The 25,201-nt window shown below is 36.5% G+C and overlaps 1 protein-coding gene across 11 annotated transcripts in view; it reads left to right on the top strand.

Moving 5' to 3' along the window:
- Window positions 1-25,201, top strand: part of PPP1R12A (protein phosphatase 1 regulatory subunit 12A) — a 166,529-nt gene that overhangs the window by 78,129 nt on the left and 63,199 nt on the right. For all 11 annotated transcript variants that reach the window (XR_015163451.1, XM_086398836.1, XM_086398837.1 and 8 more), the window contains exons 3-4: window positions 13,329-13,447; window positions 21,197-21,356. Coding sequence is in view for 10 of the 11 variants with exons in the window: in XM_086398836.1 (XP_086254962.1) it covers window positions 13,329-13,447; window positions 21,197-21,356 (279 nt within the window). In the remaining variant the exon portion in view is untranslated. The remainder of the gene's footprint in view (window positions 1-13,328; window positions 13,448-21,196; window positions 21,357-25,201) is intronic.

The raw sequence follows: 25,201 nt of genomic DNA, 5'->3' as shown, positions 1-25,201 counted from the left end.
TATTGAAGAATCCTTGCATCCCTGGGATAAAGCCCACTTGATCATGGTGTATGATCTTTTTAATGTGTTGTTGGATTCTGATTGCTAGAATTTTGTTAAGGATTTTTGCATCTATGTTCATCAGTGATATTGGCCTGTAGTTTTCTTTTTTTGTGGGATCTTTGTCAGGTTTTGGTATTAGGGTGATGGTGGCCTCATAGAATGAGTTTGGAAGTTTACCTTCCTCTGCAATTTTCTGGAAGAGTTTGAGCAGAATAGGTGTTAGCTCTTCTCTAAATTTTTGGTAGAATTCAGCTGTGAAGCCGTCTGGACCTGGGCTTTTGTTTGCTGGAAGATTTTTGATTACAGTTTCAATTTCTGTGCTTGTGATGGGTCTGTAAAGATTTTCTATTTCTTCCTGGTCGAGTTTTGGAAAGTTGTACTTTTCTAAGAATTTGTCCATTTCTTCCTCGTTGTCCATTTTATTGGCATATAATTGTTGATAGTAGTCTCTTATGATCCTTTGTATTTCTGTGTTGTCTGTTGTGATCTCTCCATTTTCGTTTCTAATTTTATTGATTTGATTTTTCTCCCTTTGTTTCTTGATGAGTCTGGCTAATGGTTTGTCAATTTTATTTATCCTTTCAAAGAACCAGCTTTTGGTTTTGTTGGTTTTTGCTATGGTCTCTTTTGTTTCTTTTGCATTTATTTCTGCCCTAATTTTTAAGACTTCTTTCCTTCTACTAACCCTGGGGTTCTTCATTTCTTCCTTTTCTAGTTGCTTTAGGTGTAGAGTTAGGTTATTTATTTGACTTTTTTCTTGTTTCTTGAGGTGTGCCTGTATTGCTATGAACTTTCCCCTTAGGACTGCTTTTACCGTGTCCCACAGGTTTTGGGTTGTTGTGTTTTCATTTTCATTCGTATCTATGCAAATTTTGATTTCTTTTTTGATTTCTTCTGTGATTTGTTGGTTATTCAGCAGCGTGTTGTTCAGCCTCCATATGTTGGAATTTTTAATAGTTTTTCTCCTGTAATTGAGATCTAATCTTACTGCATTGTGGTCAGAAAAGATGCTTGGAATGATTTCTATTTTTTTGAATTTACCAAGGCTAGCTTTATGGCCCAGGATGTGATCTATCCTGGAGAAGGTTCCATGTGCGCTTGAGAAAAAGGTGAAATTCAGAAAGAGAAATTAAGGAAACAATTCCATTCACCATTGCAACGGAAAGAATAAAATACTTAGGAATATATCTACCTAAAGAAACTAAAGACCTATATATAGAAAACTATAAAACACTGGTGAAAGAAATCAAAGAGGACACTAATAGATGGAGAAATATACCATGTTCATGGATTGGAAGAATCAATATAGTGAAAATGAGTATACTACCCAAAGCAATTTATAGATTCAATGCAATCCCTATCAAGCTACCAACAGTATTCTTCACAGAGCTAGAACAAATAATTTCACAATTTGTATGGAAATACAAAAAACCTCGAATAGCCAAAGCGATCTTGAGAAAGAAGACTGGAACTGGAGGAATCAATCTACGTGACTTCAGGCTCTACTACAAAGCCACAGTTATCAAGACAGTATGGTACTGGCACAAAGACAGAAATATAGATCAATGGAACAAAATAGAAAGCCCAGAGATAAATCCACGCACATATGGACACCTTATCTTTGACAAAGGAGGCAAGAATATACAATGGATTAAAGACAATCTCTTTAACAAGTGGTGCTGGGAAATCTGGTCAACCACTTGTAAAAGAATGAAACTAGAACACTTTCTAACACCATACACAAAAATAAACTCAAAATGGATTAAAGATCTCAACATAAGACCAGAAACTATAAAACTCCTAGAGGAGAACATAGGCAAAACACTCTCTGACATACATCACAGCAGGATCCTCTATGACCCACCTCCCAGAATATTGGAAATAAAAGCAAAAATAAACAAATGGGACCTAATTAACCTGAAAAGCTTCTGCACATCAAAGGAAACTATTAGCAAGGTGAAAAGACAGCCTTCAGAATGGGAGAAAATAGTAGCAAATGAAGCAACTGACAAACAACTAATCTCAAAAATATACAAGCAACTCCTACAGCTCAACTCCAGAAAAATAAATGACCCAATCAAAAAATGGGCCAAAGAACTAAATAGACATTTCTCCAAAGAAGACATACAGATGGCTAACAAACACATGAAAAGATGCTCAACATCACTCATTATCAGAGAAATGCAAATCAAAACCACTATGAGGTACCATTTCACGCCAGTCAGAATGGCTGCGATCCAAAAGTCTACAAATAATAAATGCTGGAGAGGGTGTAGAGAAAAGGGAACCCTCTTACACTGTTGGTGGGAATGCAAACTAGTACAGCCACTATGGAGAACAGTGTGGAGATTCCTTAAAAAACTGGAAATAGAACTGCCTTATGATCCAGCAATCCCACTGCTGGGCATACACACTGAGGAAACCAGAAGGGAAAGAGACATGTGTACCCCAATGTTCATCGCAGCATAGTTTATAATAGCCAGGACATGGAAGCAACCTAGATGTCCATCAGCAGATGAATGGATAAGAAAGCTGTGGTACATATACACAATGGAGTATTACTCAGCCATTAAAAAGAATACCTTTGAATCAGTTCTAATGAGGTGGATGAAACTGGAGCCTATTATACAGAGTGAAGTAAGCCAGAAGGAAAAACACCAATACAGTATACTAACTCATATATATGGAATTTAGAAAGATGGTAACAATAACCCTGTGTATGAGACAGCAAAAGAGACACTGATGTATAGAACAGTCTTATGGACTCTGTGGGAGAGGGAGAGGGTGGGAAGATTTGGGAGAATGGCATTGAAACATGTAAAATATGTATGAAACGAGATGCCAGTCAAGGATCGATGCATGATACTGGATGCTTGGGGCTAGAGCACTGGGACGACCCAGAGGGATGGTATGGGGAAGGAGGAGGGAGGAGGGTTCAAGATGGGGAACACATGTATACCTGTGGCGGATTCATTTTGATATTTGGCAAAACTAATACAATTATGTAAAGTTTAAAAAAAAAAAAAAGGGCCTAGTTTGAGATGCCAATTGCAAAGATGCAATAAGAAGCCAGGACTTTTTGGGGTATGTTTATAATGCGTATACTGAATTTCATCAAATCTGATTCCATCGTTGTAACAGACTATAATTATTTTATATACCAACTTAAAAGGTTAAAAAAAAATTATAACACAGTGTGTATGGTTTTTGTTTTTAAGCACCTTGAGATGTTTTTTTCCCCACACAGTATCATTCTTTATGCAGTTGCAGTGTCATGGATGCAGCATTGCCAAAGAATATTTTCTTGTTGCCTTTGGGATTTTCTTCTAAGCCACTGACATTAATAGTATCATGCAGGTTTTGTTGGTGGTGCTTTCTTGACCTTACTACACGGTGTCAACAAAAAATGTCAAACACCATCCAGGAAGGTATTTTTTAAGTTAATAATTAAGCTCAGTAAGTAAGGTATTAAAGGTATCAGTGCACATAAATCAGTTGAAGTGAAAACAGTAGGAATAGCTATGACTGGGTTACATAAAGACAGATAAAGACGGCCACGTTGTTATACATTGTATGTATGATTGTAAGTTCCATTGATTGTAGATTTTAGCAATATTAAAATCTGGGGGAATTTACATCTTAGAATTATTATGCAATAAGTAGGATTTTTGCCTCTGGGAATTGGAAGATGCAGTAATAAAGTAGGACAGCAGTGCATGTAATTGATCTTAATAAACAAGTATGCATCTTTAAAGACGTATCATCACTGCTCTGGGGAATAATTAAATAAATAGTGAAGACAGAACCTTCAGAATTTCCTATATTTAAAGGTACTCTGCAAAGAGAAGAGAGGAATGTAAATACTTGCACACATTTTGAATTTGTTTTTATCCAGGTTCCTAGACAGTTGGAAAACAGCCCACTTTCACAATAAATACATTTCTCTCACATGTATTAGCCTGGTCTTCGCTATTGTATCTAGAACATAACTGTGAAACCATGATGTCAGAAATTCAGTCAGGTATTTGTCAAGGTATCAGGACCACATTAATCCAGGTTCAGTTCAGTTCAATTCAGTCACTCAGTCATGTCCGACTCTTTGCGACCCCATGAGTCGCAGCACGCCAGGTCTCCCTGTCCATCACCAGCTCCTGGAGTTCACTCAGACTCACGTCCATCGAGTCAGTGATGCCGTCCATGTTATTGGACTAATAACATGATTTACATATAAAAATAATACTTTCACCTGAGGGATTTTGACAAATTGATTTTTTTTTAAGATTGAAATTGGTAATGTTATAAACATTATAATTTCCTGACAGTTAAAAATGAGAATTTCTGTGTATGGGAAAACAGAATATATATGCTTTTCCCTATTCTTCCTGCTAAGTACAACTAAAAACCCTGCACATTATATATAAGATAACAAAGATTCTGAAAAGTGGAAAGAAGTCAGAACAACTTAGGATCTCAGGATTCAAGGAGTGACGCAGGAGTGAGTTTTTGGCTTTTCTCTTTGTCTCAGTGTACCACACTTCAAAACTGATAACAGTTTCCACACTGAGGAAACAACTCAGAAACAATGGTGGCTGCACACTGCCTTCAGAGAGAGCCCCAACAAAGCGTAACCCTTTTAGCCAAGTACTAGGAGAGAGACACCCTAAAACCTTAAAAAAAAAAAAAAAAAAAAAACCTACTCTTTACTCCACCAAATACTGCAAGAAAATCCAGTTCCCACACACACCCTCACTAGCACAGGCCAAGCAGGAAACATAGACTTCCAACATTACCAGGCTGGCACGAGGTGCCCTAGTACCCCCTGTTGTCATGATGTCAGATTAGGTGAGCTACAGAGCCCGCTGAGACTTTCATCCTCATCAGATGGTTAACTAGCCCTTCCCTAATTTGCACTGGAGACCATGTGGGAAGCCTGGACTTACACCCCCACCTGGTAGTAAAAAGGAGCACCTCCACCTCCCCACGTAGGTGAAGTCAGAAGAGGTGTGGTAGAGAGGTTATACTTCCACCATTGCCCGTCAAGAAAGAGGCCTAACTCTCCCCTTGTGGTGTCAGTGGGAGCCGCATAGGGCATCATAGTGAGACACCCACTCCTCCTCAGCCAGGAAGGTATCAGTGAAGGCTTGGGGAACCAGAGGTGACAGGGAGTTGCTCCATCTCTAGTTTCAATGGAGGCTGAACTTCTACCCCTACTTTGTAATAATGAGATAGCCCCTTCCCATCTTTTCTGCTAGAGCAGGGCCAAAAACATCAGCAAACATATAAGATTTAAGCATGATCTAGACTCTTATAGTGCTCAAAGTGTCCAGATTTTAAATGAAAATTAATTGTCATACAAAGGAAAATCTCTAATTGAATGAAAAAGACAATGGAGACCAGCATTGAGATTACTGAGATATTAATCTTAAAATTATTTGACAAAGATTGTAAGAGCATCTATCACAAAAATGCTTCAACAAGCAATTACAAGTATGCTTGAAACAAATGAAAAAAAGTTGCAGCCAAAAAAAGTCTGCAAAGAAATATAAGATGAAGAATCAAATGGAAATTTTGGAATTGAAAAAATATAATAACTGAAATAAATAACAGATAGGCTTAACGGCAGAATGGAGGGGATAGAAGAAAGAATTGGTGAACCGAAAAACAGAACAATAGAAATGACCAAGACGGTCAACAGAGAGAAACTAGACTAAAATTAAATGAACAGAGCCTCAAGGGCCAGTGGGACTATACCAGAGAGCTCACATTTATGCCTTTGGAGTCGCAGAAGAAGAGAGAGGGCATGGCTGGAGAAGTGTTTAAAGAAATAAGAAATAATAGCTAAAAACTTACTTAAACTTGGCAAAAGTATAAACCTACAGATTCAAGAAGTTTAGCAAATTTGAAACAGGATAAACCTTTCAGTTCTGAAAGCTAAAGACAAAAATTCGAAGCAATGAGAAATTAAGATTGGGGCGGGGAGGATTGAACTAAAACAGACATCTCTTCAGAAACATGGAGACCAGAAAGACGTGGCACAACATTTGTCAAGTGCGGAAGGAAAGAACTGTTAATTTAAAAAAAACTTTCAGAAGTCCCAGGTCATAACTTTTGTTTGGATTCTTATTGTTACAATTATTTTCAGCTATTTTTTATTATGATAAAGAACTTTAAATATGAGATAGCAGAGTACATTCCCACTGAAGATGCATAAGGTTATTTATACTTATTTTATGATGTTGCTCAGAGACTTAAAAAGTAAATGCCATTTATTTTTGAAGTTAATGTTCTACTTACCATCTTTGAAAAGTTCAGGTAGCTTAATTTTCATAATTTCTGTCTCATTGGATGGTTTTGAGCGATTCATTTGAATTTTCAAGAAAATTATTTAAGTGGTTTTCTGACTTTTTTGTTTCTTTTAATTGTGATAGAAACGTAATATTGAATTTTAATAATGCTGCTGCTAAGTCACTTCAGTCGTGTCAGACTCTGTGCGACCCCATAGATGGCAGCCTACCAGGCTCCTCCATCCATGGGATTTTCCAGGCAAGAGTACTGGAGTGGAGGTATATTCATATTTTTTTTGCTACAAATCGCGATAGACTTTTTCATCTTGCAGTACTAAAACTCTACCTGGTAAACACTAATTTCCCCTCCTTACTCCCCTAGTTCCTTGATAACTATCTTCCTCTCTGCTATTTTTATGATTTTGATAACTTTAGACATTTTATATGAGTGGAATCATACAGCGTTTGGCTTTTTGTGACTAGTTTATTTTGCTTACCGTAATGACCTTGAGTTCATCTGTGTAACAGAACTTTTTTCTTTAGGCTACACTGACATTTCGATTTTTAAAAAATTCATGGATTGAATACATGAAAAATCTATGTATTGGTTAAAACAACCTCTTGATACTAGTTTTTCTCCAGTAAATAACAATGTACGTTATTCAGTTCTTGCTGATGAAATTTCTGTCTCTAATCACTGTGTTTTCATTAGCTTCTAATTTAAAGATAGACTTTTAAAACGAACTATTTCCCTTTATCAAGCAGTCTCTTCTGTAGTTTGGCTTTTGACAAAACTCAGAATCCCCAAATTAATCATTCTAACCAAGATAGAATCCTACCCATCTAATATACCACATCCAAGTTGCATACAGTAACTTGATTAACAATTTTACACCTTTTATTAGATTTTTAGATTAACGCATAAGCAGTAATTTTATATACTTTGGATCATATCTTGATTTTGAGGTTTATTAATTATCCAAAATTATTTATTGACTTACAACTGTTAGATTAGCATAAATCTCAGTAAACCTAGCCGTGAATCCACCGTTTTTCACTCCAATAATATATAATGATTTTAATCATTCAATAGGTGGCATCTCCTGGGTTTCCCTGTGGCTCAGGCAGTAAAGCGTCCGCTGGTAATGTGGGTTCGATCCCTGGGTTGGAAAGATCCCCTGGAGGAGGAAATGACTCTCTTGCCTGGAGAGTCCCCATGGACAGAGGAGCCTGGCAGGCTACAGTCCATGGGATCGCAGAGTCAAAGATGACTGAGCAAGCCTGCCCCCTCCCTCTTTTTTAAACCCCGAAGTGTTCTAAAAAGTCACCTGTCTGAGAAACAGCCTAGTATTCTGACTTCCACTTTGGGACTCCTATGTGAAATCTTTGTTGTTGTTGTTGTTTTTCCCCCTCAAGAAATCTTAAATATAGTGTGTTTTCCTAATCAGGAGTCCCATGAGCTGCTTATAATACCCAGCCTTTTTTGTTCTGAAGGAAATCTAGCTGTCTGTTTTCAGTATCTCCAAGGGTCCCACAAAGTGAATTTCTGGTATTCCAGATCGCCATTATTTTGTTTCATAAATTATCGTAAACATTGCTTTCTGAATGTGATGATTTCTCATGATGTGATAAAAGATAGAATTTTAACTTTTATTTTTAGACATCAACTCATTTAAACATAATGCAACCCTGTAAGTTATCTATAAACTAGGTTTCAAATGTTTTAAGTTAATGAATATCACACAGCTGTTAAGAAACTAAAGTGGGAATCACACCCGAAGTCTGCAGAATTTAAATGTTTATGCTTTTTTTCCTCACCAAACCAATCTTTGAATGATTTTTTCAGATTATTCATGGTAATAAATAAAAATGCCATGAGGTTTATTTATTGATTGACATATCTCTTTTAAAATTTACATTTGCAAATAGTAGTTTGAGAGTGCTAGAGAGATTTGTGAATTGTATGCATACATATTTATACCTAAACTTTTGGCTTAGGGATTGCTCCAGGGCCTACTTCCTGCCAGCAGTTTTCAGAGCTTTACTCTTGTTAGTTTCCCTTAACATCCTTCCTGTTTATATAAATTTTAGATCGACTCTGTTTTGGCTTTGAGCTGGTATCTCCTTGAGACTCTGCTTCCCTCTGCTGCAAGCACTGCAGCCACTCTGAGTGTCTTCCTTTTATTCTGTCTTTACATCTTATGAATGATTTTTAATACCTAGGCTAAATATAGGTGGCTCAACTATAAAGAATCCACCTGCAATGCAGGAGTCACAGGAGACACAGGTTTGATCTCTGGGTCCGGAAGATCCCCTGGAGTAAGAAATGGCAACCCACTCCAGTATTCTTGCCTGGAGAATCACATGGACAGAGGAGCCTGGCAGGCTACAGTCCATAGGGTCACAAAGAGTTGGACAGAGCTGAAGCAACTTAACACGCATACAAGCAAAATATAAGTGGTTTTATTTAAATATCTGATTGTTTGATTGAGATTTTGCGCAGCAGAATGCTTACCTACTCTCCTGGAGCATAGTAGTTACTATTGCACTAATATCTTTTTTTTCCCCTCCAGATTTATTCATTTATAGTATATAAATATTCTTCAGTACTTTTCTTTTTTTATTGGAGGATAATTGCTTTACATTGTTGTGATGATCTCTGCCATACATCAACACCAATCAGCCATAATTATATATATATATATATGTTTATTTATGGGCTTCCCTGGTGGCTCAGAGAATCTGCCTGCATTGCGGGATACCTGGGTTTGATCCCTGGGTCAGGAAGATCCCCTGGAGAAGGAAATGGCAACCCACTCCAGTACACTTGCCTGGAAAATTCCATGGGCTACAATCCATGGGGTCACAAAGAGTCAGACACGACTGAGCAACTTCACTTTCACATATATTTATATCCCCCCCCCAACCCACCCCTCTAGATCATCACGAGCACCAAGCTGTGCTCCCTGTTATACAGCAGTTTCCTGCTCGTTACCTGTTTTACACACGATAGTATGTATATGTTATTCATTTCTTTTATATTACGACTTTAAAGACTGTGCAACAGAAAAAGTTGCTTCAATTCACATGTGACTTCTGTTTGTAGACGTCCTGTGAACATCATAAAAATGAAACATTACTTCATATAAGGAGAAATGTTTATAACATGTTATTAAGTCTAAAAATACCAGGCTGCAAAATGGCATGGTAGCCACTCTTGTGGTCTGATATACATACACAAAATGAACTTGCTGCTGAAAACTAGGATAACAAATGCCACTCCCTCCCCACCACCTCTGAAAAATCCCCACTAATACAAATCTCTCCTAATGCAGGACTTCCCTGGTGGTCCAGTGGTTAAGACTCCACACTTCCAGTGCTGAGGGTGCGAGTTCAATCCCTGGTTGGGGAACTGAGATCCCAGATGCCGTGAGGCATGGATGAAAAAACAAAGCAAAACCCTCCTAATGTTACCTCTGTTAACTTTATGGTATAATTTCCTTCTTCTCTCTTTCTCTTTCTTTCTGTCTTATAAAAGTTATATCTCCACATACATATTCATACCTAGTTGGGAAAATCCTTCTTAAACCAAAAAGTTGACAGACCTGACTTCATATAACCTTTAAACTTCACTCATAACAGAATACTGTCAGAAATATTTTTTTAATGTAGTGACCATATTGTAAATGTAGTGTAATGTAAATGTAGTGACAATATACTTGCAACATGTCTATTAGAAGTAGGGAATAACTTAGTTTTTTGTGAATCATTAATTAGTATAGACATCCATACAAATTAAAAACTTCAGTTTATCATAGATACCTTCCTCGCCCTTGCTTCTTATATCTAGCTGATCTTTAGGATCTCCTAGATATCTCTGAAATTTATCCATTTCCTCCATCAAATTCAAACTTCCAACATAATTTTTCTCTTCTGATGCAGTAGCTCATTAGCTGGTGTGCCTGCTTTCTTTCTCCATTCTATTTGTTTTCCATACTGCACAAAGTGATCTTTTTGAAACACATAAATGATCATTTAAGGATCTTACAAAATAAACACTAACTTCTGGGTGTACATGACAGAAACTATGTAGAGATTGATTAATTCTTTTTCAGTTACTCCCAGGAAAATGAACCAGGCCCTTGTCTAGCCATAGTCCATAGGGTTGCAGAGTCAAACACTGCTGAGGCCACTTAACATGCACATAAGCACTTGTCTAGTTATACACGTTTCCTGTCACAGGGTTTTGGTTCTGGCACACACACTCCTTCCGTTACGTTTGCTGCTAGTACCTGTATATTCTTCAGGGAATCCTTTCCTGACCTTACTAAATCAAAATTCTATTAATTCACTTATAGAGATAAAAGTCTCTGTCATAAGGCATCAAAGTTTTACATTAATTTAGATAAATAATCTAGCTCTCTTTCTAGATTATAAAATCATTGAGGGGAAGCTCTGCATCTGTTTTTGTTTGCTATTATATTCTGACATGTAACAGAGTGCTCAATACATAGTAGACACTTGTCTTAGCTTTGACTGCTGTAAGAAAAATACTATAAACTAGGAGGCTTAAATGGCAGGCATTTGTTTCTTACAGTTCTGGAGACTAGAGAGTTTAAGACACACAATTCTGTGTCTTGGGAGGGCTCCTTTCCTGGCTTGGAGGCGGCTGCCATCTTGCTGTGTACTCAAATGTAGAGAGACAGTGAGCTCTATTATTTTCTTTAAATATATTAATGTCATCATGGATTCTCCAACCTCATGATCTGATCTGTACCTAAATTTCCTTTCCCAAATCCTGTCTCCTAATGGCATGACGTTGGTAGTTTGGGGTTTCAACATGAATTTTGGAGGAATACAAAGTCACTCAATCTGTAACATCCATTAAGTGTTTGTTGAATTAATGCAGACGTTAAAAATAAAAGTGAAAATGTAAATGGAAAGTTCACAAAAGGAGAAAATCCAAAGCTAGTAAACATAACCAGATATTTTCAACCTCCTGTGTAGTCAGGAAATAAAATGATGATAAGGTGTTTTATTCTCATCACATTGAGAAAAATTTTAAAGATTGATAATGTCAAATGTCCATTTAAGAACACATCCATTAGCCGGATAGTATTAAAAAAATTGATCCAGTCATATCGTGAAATATTTTTCAGCTATTAAAAGGCAAGTGTTGCATTCTAGTGCATTTAAAGTAATCCCATTAATTTTGTTTTACAAAAAGAACCTCAAAAGTAACTATGTATATTTGTTTATATACAAACATATAAATTTACAGAAAACTGCAGATGGTGACTGCAGCCATGAAATTAAAAGACGCTTACTCCTTGGAAGGAAAGTTATGACCAACCTAGATAGCATATTCAAAAGCAGAGACATTACTTTGCCAACAGAGGTCTGTCTAGTCAAGGCTATGGTTTTTCCAGTAGTCATGTATGGATGTGAGAGTTGGACTGTGAAGAAAGCTGAGCACCGAAGAATTGATGCTTTTGAACTGTGGTGTTGGAGAAGACTCTTGAGAGTCCCTTGGACTGCAAGGAGATCCAGCCTGTCCATTCTAAAGGAGATCAGTCCTTGGTGTTCTTTGGAAGGAGTGATGCTAAAGCTGAAACTCCAACATTTTGGCCACCTCATGCAAAGAGTTGACTCATTGGAAAAGACTCTGATGCTGGGAGGGATTGGGGGCAGGAGGAGAAGGGGACGACAGAGGATGAGATGGCTGGATGGCATCACTGATTCGATGGATGTGAGTCTCAGTGAACTCCGGGAGTTGGTGATGCACAGGGAGGCCTGGCATGCTGCAATTCATGGGGTCGCAAAGAGTCGGACATGACTGAGTGACTGAACTGAACTGAACTGGAAGGATCCTTGCTGTGCTATTGATTGTGTTTATCTCTGAGAGGGAACATGACAATAAAAGAGGTATAGAGTTTTTTCTTTTTAAAAAACTCTGTGGGCTTTTTTTTCTTATTCACTGTTTTTATAATGCATATATTGTCATGTAGCCTATAAAAACAAATAAGGGTAGATTGATTTAGGGATATGAGAAAAAAAGAACCATTCTTTACATAAAGAAAAGTAAAATCACGGATGCCAAAAGAACATGGTTTAGTCTGGAACTACAAACAGTTTCATATTATTGGAATCTAAAATGTGGAAAGAAGAGTACGAGACTGAAAAGAAGATAAAACCAGATCAATAAGGGCCATGTGTGTTTTCTCCTAGCATGGACAAGCATTCCGAGAATCTTTAATTGAAAATTGACTCCAGTCATGTCAAATAAATGATTCTGGAAGATATGCAGTTTGTTTAGTGAAAGAGATTCATAACCATCTGGATCCCTTGATCCCTTTGGCAGGTGTGATGAAGCATGTGAATCTCTTCGTAGTATTGTATTTCAGATGCATAAAATAAAATAGTGCACATTATGTGTATTCTTCTTCAGTAACACATTAAAAAGACCTCCTAGTTGATCTGCTAATTACCTTAATTTCAAAATAGTGATGAGCATGAACAGTATTTTAAGATATCTGTACCAGCTGAATGACTTTCTGCATTATATTCATGAGTCTCGGGTTAGGAACTTTTGCTTATGGCATGAGACTGGGAGTGTGAAGATCAGTTAGGGAACTAGTCAATATGGAGATAATGAAAAATCTTAATGGAGACAGTCTGAAATAATCCTATGAAAGATTTCATAATTGTTTTACAATATTTGTGATATTTTAATGACATTTTTGCATTAGTATTTGTACAATATTAATATAAGTGTTTGTATTAGTATTGTATTAGTGTATTCCTTAAGAAAAATTAGGAAAACGAAATTTTAAAAAGAAAAGAAAGCATGCTTTATGGTAGTTTCTTAAAGCTTACGTAATGCCTATGCTTTCCTTTGTTTTTACTGCTGCTCTTGCATAGAAGCTTACCTCATTAGCTGTTCATTTAGTCTTATTTCAATGATACCATCATTGCTTAACTCTCTTCCCTTTAATTCTGCAGGTTTTTGATTGGTCAGGGAGCACATGTAGGAGCTGTCAACAGTGAAGGAGACACACCTTTAGATATCGCTGAGGAGGAGGCAATGGAAGAGCTACTGCAGAATGAAGTTAATCGGCAAGGTAGTGTAAACCAGCCTAAACGGAAAGCATGTTTAAAACTGTCTTGTGTAAAGTACAATACTTTTTCAATAAATAATTGTTGACATTGAAGGACAGTTATAATTTGAGTGTGAAAAAAATCAGTTTACTTAATAATATGTGCAGTAAGGTTCTACTTGAACAAGTGTATGATTCTTAACTTCACATCTTTTTAATATTTTTCAAGTTGAAAGAAGTACATTGTAAGTGGTAGGATCAGGCATAAAGTTACCTGTCAATAAAAACTTTGGAGATAAGTAAAACAGACAAAGAAGAAAGGAAGTGTACGGGGTGAACAGGACACATTTAAATAGAACGGTCAAGAAGTCCTCACTGATAAGGATGCATTTAAGCTAAGATCTTCTCCAGGCGATGGAGTGAATCATACAGGTCTGGGGAAAGAACACTGCATACCGTGGGAGCAGTGAATTCGTGGATGGGAGGACGCCTGATGCTTTCAGAGGAGCAGTGAGTGAGACTCGTGTGACTGAAGCAGACAGAACATGGAAGAGGCTGGAAGGAGATGAGGTCCCAGAAGGAGCAGTGGACCACATCACTCAAGGCCATGTGGGCCATTGGAAGGATTTTAGCTTTTAATCTGAGTGAAATTGGGGGTCAGTGGAGAGACTGAGATTAGAAGAGTGACATGATCTGATTTATTGTAGAAAGGGTCTCTGGGGCTGCTGTGTTGAGAATGGATTGTAGCAAGGTAAGGGCAGCAGTACAGGAACGGCAAGGGGAGAAGTAGGGTGGTAGTAGACAAAGGGAGGAGAAAAGTGTGGGTTTTAGATATATTGTGAAGATTTGACCAAGAAGATCGTCGCATGATTAAAAGTAGGGCATGTAACAAGAAGGCAGGGAAGATTCTAAGGTTTGGTTTGAGCAACTAGATGGATGAAGTTTTTATGAGAGATGTGAATATTGTGGAAAAAGTAAGTTTTATATGGAAAGGTTCAGGGCTTCGTTTTTTAGACATGTTAAGTTTGTTTTGCCTGCTAGATATCCAGGCAGTTGAATATGTTAGTAGAGAGAGGTACAAGCTAGAGATATGCATTTGGGAGATGTCAATTTATAGTGATAGATGATTGCTTATGGATAGAATTTCTTTTAGGAGTGATGAGTGTTCCAAAACTAATTGTGGTAATGGTTGCACAACTCTGCAGATTTACTAAAAACCACTAAATTGTTTACTTTAAATTGTGTGAATTATATCTCAATAAATATAAAGCAATTCCTCTTCTGGGCACATAACCAAAGAATTAAAAGGAAAGTTTCAAAGAGACTTTTATACACCCATGTTTATAGCATTATTCACAATAACTAAAAGATGGAAGAAAACCAAATGTTCATCAATGGGTGAGTGAATAAACAATATATAGTATATACTTACAGTGAAATACTGTTCAGCATTAAGAAGGAAATTCTGACATACGCTGTAGCCTGGTTGAACCTTGAGAGCATTATGCTATGTGAAATAAGGCAGTCACAAAAAGATAGTTACTGTCTGATTTCACTTACATGAGGTACCTCAAGTACTGAAAATCCTAGAGAAAGTGGAATGATGGTTGTCAGGAGTTGGGAGGAGGTGGGAATGGGGATTTGTTGTTTAATTAGCACACTGTTTCAGTTTTGCAAGATGAAAAGTGTTCTGAAGATTGAGCAACAATGTAAATGTACTTAACACTGCTGAACTGTCTACTTAAAATGATTATTAAGATAGTAAATTTTATTAAGTATATTTTACTTCCATTTTTAAAAAACGTGTATATACATTACTGTGATTTCCACTGTAGTATTATGTCTAGGCAGTGATTGAATGAGTATTATCAGAAAAGAACTATGTTGTATAAGATATGGAGTATTGGTTTAGAGAGGGCCGAGTCTTGCGGAAGTGTGGTTCATTAAATAAAAGCAAAGAAATAGAAGCTAAGTGAAAAGAAATTTTTATTTCTTGGGATTGGGAAAATTCATAAGGACTACCTGGTTGCTTTGGGGCTTCCCAGGTGACGCAGTGGTAAAGAATCCACCTGCCAGTGCAGGAGACATGAGAGACTCGGGTTCAATCCTGTGGTAGAGAATCCCCTGGAGTAGGAAATAGTACTCTTGCCTGGAAAATTCCATGGACAGAAGAGCCTAGTGGGCTATCATCCATGGAGTCACAAAGAGTTGAACATGACTCAACACACACACACTTCTGGCTGTTTAAAAAACAAATCTTGGGCACTAAAACTGAGGAACTATTTAAATGCTTAAATAGAGCTGAAGCATTGTAACAAGTAGCTGAAGGTACCTGGAGTCCAGAAGAAACAAGGTCCATGTTACAACAGTAGTCATAAACTAGAGCTTGGAGAAATCCGCAGAAGAGCTTCGAACAGTTCTGTCCTAAGCGTGCGATTTTGGAGTAATGGGATAGTCAAGACTTGAAGAAAGCAGAAGAGTGGGTATAAAACACCACAACCTAGAAGGAAAGAGTACCTTATCTGTCCATCTTGCCCTGATTAGTACCCAGATAGATAGCAACTGGGAAAGGCATGGAGATGTACTGAAAACTTCTTGTCTTTAGTTTCTTTCTATATAAAGGAAACCGTTAGCAAGGCTGATTTTAGTTGTAATGATTCATTCAATTTTGATTAATGTGCCAGCACTTTTGTTTTGAGTGCTGGGTATTTAAACAAAAAAATGGAACAAACGTTGCTGTTGAGGATCTCACAGGGTGGTGGAAGTGACAGCTCCATAAACAGAACTTTACAGTGCTGTGCGCCAAAACATAGGCAGGAGCGGAACGATGCGGGAGAACAGGAAAGACTGTGACTGACTGCTTTCAGTAGCAGGAAGGGTTTGCGAGAGAGGACATTTGAGAGGGAGTTTGCTTGGCAGAGAAAAGGCATGATGGACAAAAAAGGCATGTCAGAAGGGGTTATCAACAAGTGCAAAAAAAAAAGGGATCAGAAACATAGCAAATGCAGAGAATTCACTAGAGTTGGAAGGGAGTAAGAAAATCAAGATAGTATGAGATGGAGACTTGAAAAGATTAGACTAGAGCCAGATGATGGACATCTATTTTGTAGGCATTAGATGCAACAGAGATCCCCAGCAGGAAATTAACCTGATTGGATTTGGTGTTTAGTAATAAAGCTGGTGGTAATCTGGAGGATGAACTCAAATGGGGAATACATGTTGGCATGCCTTCCCTGAGGAAGACTCTTCACTTAATCCAGGTGAGAGACCAGTAAGGCCAAAGTAATTATATTTAAGGTGGAAGAGAGCAAAGATCCAGGGTTGTTTTCAGAAAATATTAAGGTAAAATTAAAACAGCTTGGTGAGTAATTGAATATGGAGTTGAAGGAAGAATTGAGACCAGCTAATTTGCCTCCTGAGATTTCCAGTTTAAGATGTGATTATTGGGTGAATTCACACAAAAAGGTGGAACAAAGCAGGAACAAATTTAGAACGTGCATGAGTTTGTTTTGAGATGTATTGAATTTGTGGTTGCTAAAGCACATCTGAATGGCAGTGTTCAGTGCCATGTTGGAATCTAGGCAATGTCAGGATGGAAAATGTAAATCTAGAAAAATGATAGATGAGAAATTCTGGAAAATAATATATAATATGACCCTGAAACTGAAAGTGAAGCACTGATACTAAAAATAAAAGCTACCTCTTTTTTAAATATCTAAATACTAGTTATTGAGCGGAAGACTTTACATGAATTATTTCATTTCATCCTTAGAGCAATTCTACAAGGTTAATAGTGCTGTCACTGCATTTTATAGATGAGAAAAGGAGATTCAGAGATTTGCCCAAAGTCAAACAGGTAGAAAGTGGTGCTGTATGTGGTTCAGTCCCAAACAGTGTAGCAGATACCTTGCGCCCCACACTCTTCATCACAGTACCACACTGCACTCTGTTAGGAATGTCTCCTAGAAATATTTCCTGATGTTCATTTATTCATGGGAATAATAAATGGGAATACATGACTTATATAATATAACTTTATTCCAAAGGAAAAAAGATAGGGGCATCTCTATCTATCAGTAGAGTTGAACAATTTATAAAAGGAGCCTCCTAAATATATCGCTAGTAATGACAAGATTTCTCAAATTATTTATCCTGATATGAAAGTTATTATTTAATATTTTAAAATTCTTTAATCATTCTTTTGGCTCTTGTTTCTTGTTCTGATATACATGATTAACAACTAATCATGCTTAAGTAAATTTCCTTTGAAAGTAGTAAGAATTGAATAGTAGATGAAAGTATTTCTGATTTATGTTTTAAAGTAATTTTCTTCATTTAGCTTGGAATACAAGTCAATTTTTGCACCTCTTTTCTAACCAAATTCCAATTCAGTTTTATGTTTTCTTACCTAAGAGAATTGACTAACATTTTTTTATAAGCTAACATTTATTATTTCTTAATAGTACTGACAGATGGTAAATAGTCTAGTCACTTTATTATATCATACCCCATTTAGTTCAGTATACATTGTTTTCATTGTTTAAAAGTTTTGCAATTATAGGTAAACTAAAGACCAGTAGGTGAATTAAAGACCAGTAAAATGCTTTATAGGATCTTTTCCCTATTAGTCCACAAGGCAATAAAAGAGAAGCAGAATCATAGACTTTTAGAACTGATCATGATAATTAACACCTTACTGCTTATTCCTCTTCTAAATACTTCACATATATTAATTAATTTAATCCTCACAACAACATTGTGGATAGTTACTTTGATTATTCCTAACTCACAAATAAAGAAACTGAATGTTAGTGTGGATTGTGTCTTGCTCAAGATGATAGAGCTAGTAAGTGGCAGATCAGGGATTGAAACCAAGCAGTGTAGATTCAGGTCTGTGTTCTTAACTCATTATACTAATATTGAAAGAAGTTATGGCTGTCTGAAGGTTACTAGCCTAGTTAAAATACTGGAATTAGAAAACAAGTATTGTTCTCTCTCTATATATATATTCTATATATATATATTTATATTGTCTGATGAGGTTTAAAAAATACGTAATTGTCCATCGCTGTAATCATTGGTATTTTTTAAAAGATTTTAAAAGGAAGAAAAGTGTTGTTAGGTTTTTTGGTAACTGAATTTACTTAAACATAAGAAATTTCCCTTCACATATACTTAAATTTTAGACTTGAGTTGTTTTTATATATAATTTATATAAAGGCACAATTTGGTGGCAACAGAGGGTAATTGCTTTGTAATAAGATAAAGATAGCATGAAATTAGATAAATCCAGAAGTAAAAAGTAGATAATTTATTTATTTCAAGTCCAGAGGAAATTTAGAATAATAAAAGATAGTAACAGTTAGGCTGTTTAAGATGGTAAAGAGAAAAGGGATAAAGATAATAAATAGGTTCATGTTTTAAAAGACATAGTTAAAAAAAAAAAGCATAAGAAAATAAATCAGTCTGAGAAAAGTCTTTTAGTAGAAATATTCTTAATGTATTACAGTTGCAGCCTTATAATTTCTTTTATGAATAACATTAGAAGACATCTTCAGTAAGATGGGCTGGTTATCTTTTGATAGGAAATTTATAATGTAAAATTGATTTTTTATAGAAATGGTGATGCTTTGTAACTAATAGGTTTTATTTGTTCTATATTATACATATAATTGTTTTATGAAGTCAGTTTGGAAAGTCTTATTGTTAGTTTCTTTCATATGTGGTAATAAGATCTCTAGATGTTATTATCTCAAGATGACTTTAGCTGGTACTTCTGTAATCTTGGGATTTTAAAAATACTTTTCCATTTTTGCCTACTTTTTTAAGATTGAGCTTCAGTTCAACAGTTCAGTTGTGTCTTGAATAAATAAAGCAAGCAAGATAAAGATACATTCCAGGTAGAGGATAACAGCTTGCGCAGTAGCACAAGCAAGTGATGTACTTGACCTATGTGAAGATCCCAGATGGTTAGAGCACTGGGTGATGATAGAGGAGAAATACTAGAGATTAAAAATGCCTTGAGACCAAATCATAAATGGCTTTGTATGCTACACTTAAGAGCTTGAGCTTTGTCTTATAAGAGCTTAGCAATCAGTGACAGGTTTTTATAGAAAAGTGAGATGATCATATTTTAATACCGAAAAACCAGTCTTGTGATCATGTGGGGAATGACTCAGAAGGGACTGAGGTGAATGAATTAAGGGCCAGCTGTAGTCATCAAAGTGTGAGACATAAGATATGAATTAAAATAGCATAAGGCAATGACACCCCACTCCAGTACTCTTCTTGCCTGGCAAATCCTATGGACGAAGGAGCCTGGTAGGCTGCAGTCCATGGGGTCGCTAAGAGTCGGACATGACTGAGTGACTTCACTTTCACTTTTTCACTTTCATGCATTGGAGAAGAAAATGGCAACCCACTCCAGTGTTCTTGCCTGGAGAATCCCAGGGACGGCAGAATCTGGTGGGCTGCAATCCATGGGGTCGCACAGAGTCAGACACAACTGAAGTGACTTAGCAGCAGCAGCAAGGAGCCATTACAAAGACATTCTAGGAGATGGCAACTCACAATCTGCCAACTAATTGAATGAGGGCTGGAGATAAGGTAAAGGGAGGGATTAAGGATGACCTCCAGGTTTCTAGGCAAGTGTTGGAACCTAAGGCTTCTCTGGTGGCTCAGTGTAATGAACCCTCCTGCCAATGCAGGAGACTCCAGTTCAAAACCTGGATCAGGAAGATGCCCAGGAGAAGGAACTGGCAACCCACTCCAGTATTCTTGCCTGGAGAATCCCATGGACAGAGGAGCCTGGCAGACTGCAGTCCTTGAGGTCGCAAAAGAGTCGGACACAATTTAGCAACTAAACAGTATTCATTTAGTAAACATTTACTGATCCTTTTTACTTTAGATCAGGTACCCATCCAGATGATGGGGATAGAAGATAAAAAAGCAGTATCTTCACCTTTTTAAAAACTCTTAAAACTTATGATCTTCTAAAGTGTAAATGATGTGATGTGTGCTGTTTTTTAAATAGCCAGCATTTGAAAACATAAGATAACATGAGATTACTGAAGAATTTCAGGATTAACTTTTCTCTTTTAATTTTTTTCTTAGAATGTTGAGCTCTTTGAAGGTTCTATTCCATTCTGAATTCCCTCAACCTAGCACAATGCTTATCACCTTATCACCTCAACCTAGCACAATGCTTCAAGCTTTTAAATGAATAAACATCTGTATAACTTATTATTAAAATTATAAAACTGATACTAACGGTATGAACAGTGTACTGTGTTGGTTAAAAAATAACCTGTCTTAAGGCCTGTTGAATTTTACATGAAGACAGGACCTCCAAGTTGAAGTGTTTTAATAAATATTTATGCCTACTAGGCTAGAGTTCAGAGAACTAGTCAAAGCAGGTGGATAGAAAATTGAGACTTAAATATATATGATTGTGTTAAAAAAATCTGTTTTTTAGACGAAAGGAAGATATACCTTCGGGAATGTTCAAATATTCAAAAACAAAAGGAATAAGCAGAAAAGGTTAAATAAAAAAGCCAAAAAAATATTGTAAGGACAAAAATTAAATAGTCAATTAAAAATGCTAATAAAATATCTACAGTATTCCCGCATTTCTTTAACCAGCGTGTTCTAGGCAGCCCAGTTTTCAAAAAATATCACTTTTAATTTTCACTTAAAATGATTGAGATAATTTTATTTCCAAACAAAAACATTTTCTATAGAGAAAAAAATAAAAAGTTATTTTTATCATATCAGGGGTTGATATAGAAGCAGCTCGAAAAGAAGAGGAACGAATAATGCTTAGAGATGCCAGACAGTGGTTAAATAGTGGTCATATAAATGATGTCCGGCATGCAAAATCTGGAGGTACAGCGCTTCACGTTGCAGCCGCCAAGGGCTATACAGAAGTTTTAAAGTAAGTATTGCTTCTCACAGTTGTTTTTCTGTGCTTCTCACAGTTGTTTTTCTGCTTTGTTTTCTTTGTTTCATTTTTCCTTTTTTAAGATACCTGCTAATGTTATTTTGAAACAGTTTTTGAAAATTACTTAAATGAATGTTATTGTTTTGTTTCTGAAGTTCTTTCATTCTCAAATTTTTATTATTCTCCTGTTGTTTTTTTCCATTGCAGTTTTCTGATAAGTAAAATTTAAGTGTCAGACAACCATTATGTGTTACCTTCTGGTCTGGTAAATTATTAGAGTCTCTTTGAGGTTCTCAGATAGGTGAGCTCTGGATACAGAAACTAAGAACAATGTTGTATATAATATGTACTATCAAATTCTGAGAGTCGTACTGATTGTTTACTTACATATAATTTGTCTGATTTTGGTTTTTTTTTTAAGATTTTCACTATGTGAGCACTGGAATTCAGAGAGCTATTAGCATAATATTAAACCATAAGCAACTTAGACTATACAGTAAGTCCCCTATCTATGAACAAGTTCTGTTCCAAGAGTTTATTCATAACACCAATTTGTAAGTCCAACAGAGTTAGCCTAGGTACCCAATTAACACAATTGGTTATATAGTATTGTGCTTAATAGATTTATGATACTTTTCACACAAATAATATATAAAGGCAAGCAAGAAATAAAGAAAACTTGTTTAATCTTACAGTACAATACCTTGAAAAGTATAGTACTACAACACAGTAGCTGGCATACAGGGTGGGCATTGAATGAGCAGACAGAAAGAGTTGCTGACTGGAGGAGGGAGAGATGGTGGGAGATGGTAGAGCTGAAGGATCATCAGCAACAGGAAGCAGAGGACAAGCTGCAGTGTCACTCATGTTTGATGTTGATGGCACAGGTTCTGGTTCCTTGCTGGGTTCAATTCTATCTACCCTCTTGAAAAAATGACCCAGTGTTGTCTGGGTAGTACCTCTTTTTTCTCTTCTCGTAGATGTCACGGTAGCACTGGATGGCATTCTGAAAGGCTGCTGCAACCTTCCTGTCCTGTTCTGCATTTGGGTCCTGTGACTCAAAAGCTTTCTGTGCCTCCTCAGATGAAGAAACTCCCCTTGCCATTTCCTGTGTCGTAAATCGCTTCTGTTCTTCAGTTAACTTCTTCCTCTTGTCTCTCTTCGTCCTTTCTCTGGGCCTCCAGTTCCATCTTTTCACCTCACTCCACTCTCTAATTACTGTCACTGTTGTTCCATTGTTATTGCTTGGTACCTCTTGGCAGCACCAGGTACATCAGTGCTGCTTTTACGCTTGCTCCTGGAATCCTAGGCTTGAAATAAAGGTACTGTACTACTGTACTGTATACAGTACTGAATGGTAAAGTACTCAAAAGCACAACCACTGTGGTAGACGCACACACGTGGTGGTGTACGCCAGGCACGTGAACCAACTTCTGTGATTGGACGTGTGAATATGTGTTCACATCTTTGAAAGTTCGAAACTTAAAGGTTTGTATATAGGGGACTTACTTATTGACCAACAAATATTCTTAGGAAAAGCTCTTTTATGTCACAACAAATTTGCGTTTTGGTTTTTTCTTATGCAATGCAAAGGTGTTGGCAACTATGTATAAAAAAAGAATTCATTGCATAACTTTTGTTATATGTATGTGAAAGCTAATAAGACTGGCCCTCAGCAAAATCTACTGCACCCTTTATGTTGCGCTTGTTCCACCTGGGCCTCTAATATAAATCTGTCCTTATTCCCTCTCTTCCGTAAGAACAGTGATGGGTCAGTTATTCTAGATTCCTCCTATTTCAGTCTCTGCTCACTTCAGGAACTTAAGCCTTCTCCTAGAATGGTACATTTAACTCTTTAATTAGTTTCCTTGTCTCATCTGTTTCTCCCTAGTACAAAACTTTTCCAAACTTTCAAGGCCCATTAGTGTGGGTCATGAAATGCACTTAGTGAATTGCAAACAGCATTTAAAAGAAAATAATTGAAAATATCAAAGAGTATTACATATGGTGAAGATAATTTTGTTTCTTAAAATTCTTGTTTCTGTGAATGTATATATGAGTACCAGATTGCCCTATTAAATGGATTTCTAGACTGCTTCCAAGTGGTATTTGTAATTTAGTTATATAGACTCTTAATGTCCTTCGTTAAGATTCTTAGAAATTGTGATGAATTTTAAACTCTTCAGCCTAGCACATAAGACCATCAGTCATCTGGCCATTGGTTTCTCTGTCAAGCTAAGCTGCTACCACTGATCCTCAGACATTCATGAGTCCAACTATATATATCCTCTTTAAGTTCTGTCATGATGTCTTAAAGCATACTCTTACTTCTGTCTAGGTACCTTCATTCACCATCTCTTCAACTTAGAAGTAAATTCCTTTTGATTCTTTGACTCAGTTCAAGGCTCTTCAGTCTATGGGAAAAAAAGCTCAGCCTCATTCATAATAATTGCAGATAAAGCTGCAATGAATCATCATTTTCCATCTATCATACTGGCAAAGATCAAAATGCTTGGCACAGTGTCGACAAAGTTGGGAAAAAGCACTCTCTTATGTTATTGGTAGAACTAAAAATGACTATTGAGCAAATTTTATCAAAGTAACAGTTATCCTTTGGTTTAGCAGCATTACCTCTGGGAATTTTTTTTACAGATATTCTTACTCTCCCCTAGGAAATAAGGTATGTGCCAGCAGCGTTGTTTATGATTGGAGTGGGTGATTGCCTAGATTATGATGCATCCTTTCACTAGAATACTCTGTAATGATTAAAACACTACCTAATATATGAAAGGAGCAATAGGATGTGTTAAGTGTCAACCCAAGGATAGAACTGTGCCTCATTTGTGTTTATTTATTTATTTTTTAAATTTAAGTTGTATCTGTTTATATATATGCCTAAAATCTCTCTGTAAGGATCTAATCAAAAATTGTAGTATGGTTATCTATGGGGAGGGGAAGCTGGTTGGCTAAAGGTCAGCAATGGGAAAGTGACTTTCCTATATAGTCATTTATTCTTTTTTATTTTTGAAACTTGGGAGTGTATTACTTAGGAAAGAACATATGAAATCAAAAATAAATAGAAGAGATCCGTTTCGGATGTCAGCATCTCCCCCTTTATCCCCTCCCTGCAAACACACAGCCCCTTTCAGCTGACTTTTAGGCTTTTCAGCCCTGTACTTCTAAAGCAGCTTCACTGTAAACGTGTCTGTGAGGGTTGATTGTTGTTTTACTTGACTTTTGTCCTCCATTAGAAGTTCCTTGAGTATAATAAATACCATCTTACATTTTTGGAGTACCCTTGCATGGCCTGGTATATAGAGAGCCTTATAGTTGGGAGCGGGGAGAGGGGAATGTTTCTACTTTTCTCTCCACACAGACTCCCCAGTACTTAGAATACCACGCAGGGTATTTAACATTATTACAGTTCATATTTCCTAATTGTGGATATATTTTTATTTTTCCCTATTAATAAAATATCTGATAATGTATGTGTTAGTGGCGATATTTTTTTAACTTAAAGCTTCAGACTTATATCTACTAGCCTGTTTTGTAGATCAGTGGCTCTTAAATGTTGATCTGCAGTCATATAACAGGCAGTGATGTGAGGTCATATGGAAGACTTATTAAAAACACAGATTGACAGGGCCCATCTCCCAAAATGCTGATTAATTCAGTGGAACTGGGGTGGAGATGGGGAATTTTTTTTTTTTTTTTTAAACAAGTTCTTAAGATGGTTCCACTATGGAGCCATAAATAGAAACATCTTCTTTAGATATTGTTAGGAAATAGGGAAATCAGTTCTTAAACATAAATAAATGATTATATGTTAGCTATCACTA

Source organism: Bos grunniens, chromosome 5, assembly GCF_055505025.1.
Source record: "Bos grunniens cultivar Pamir isolate PY7600 chromosome 5, Bosgru_T2T1.0, whole genome shotgun sequence".
Taxonomy (NCBI): Eukaryota; Metazoa; Chordata; class Mammalia; order Artiodactyla; family Bovidae; genus Bos; species Bos grunniens.
Note: the sequence above shows the minus strand (reverse complement) of the source record. Positions and strands in the feature narration are given on the sequence as shown.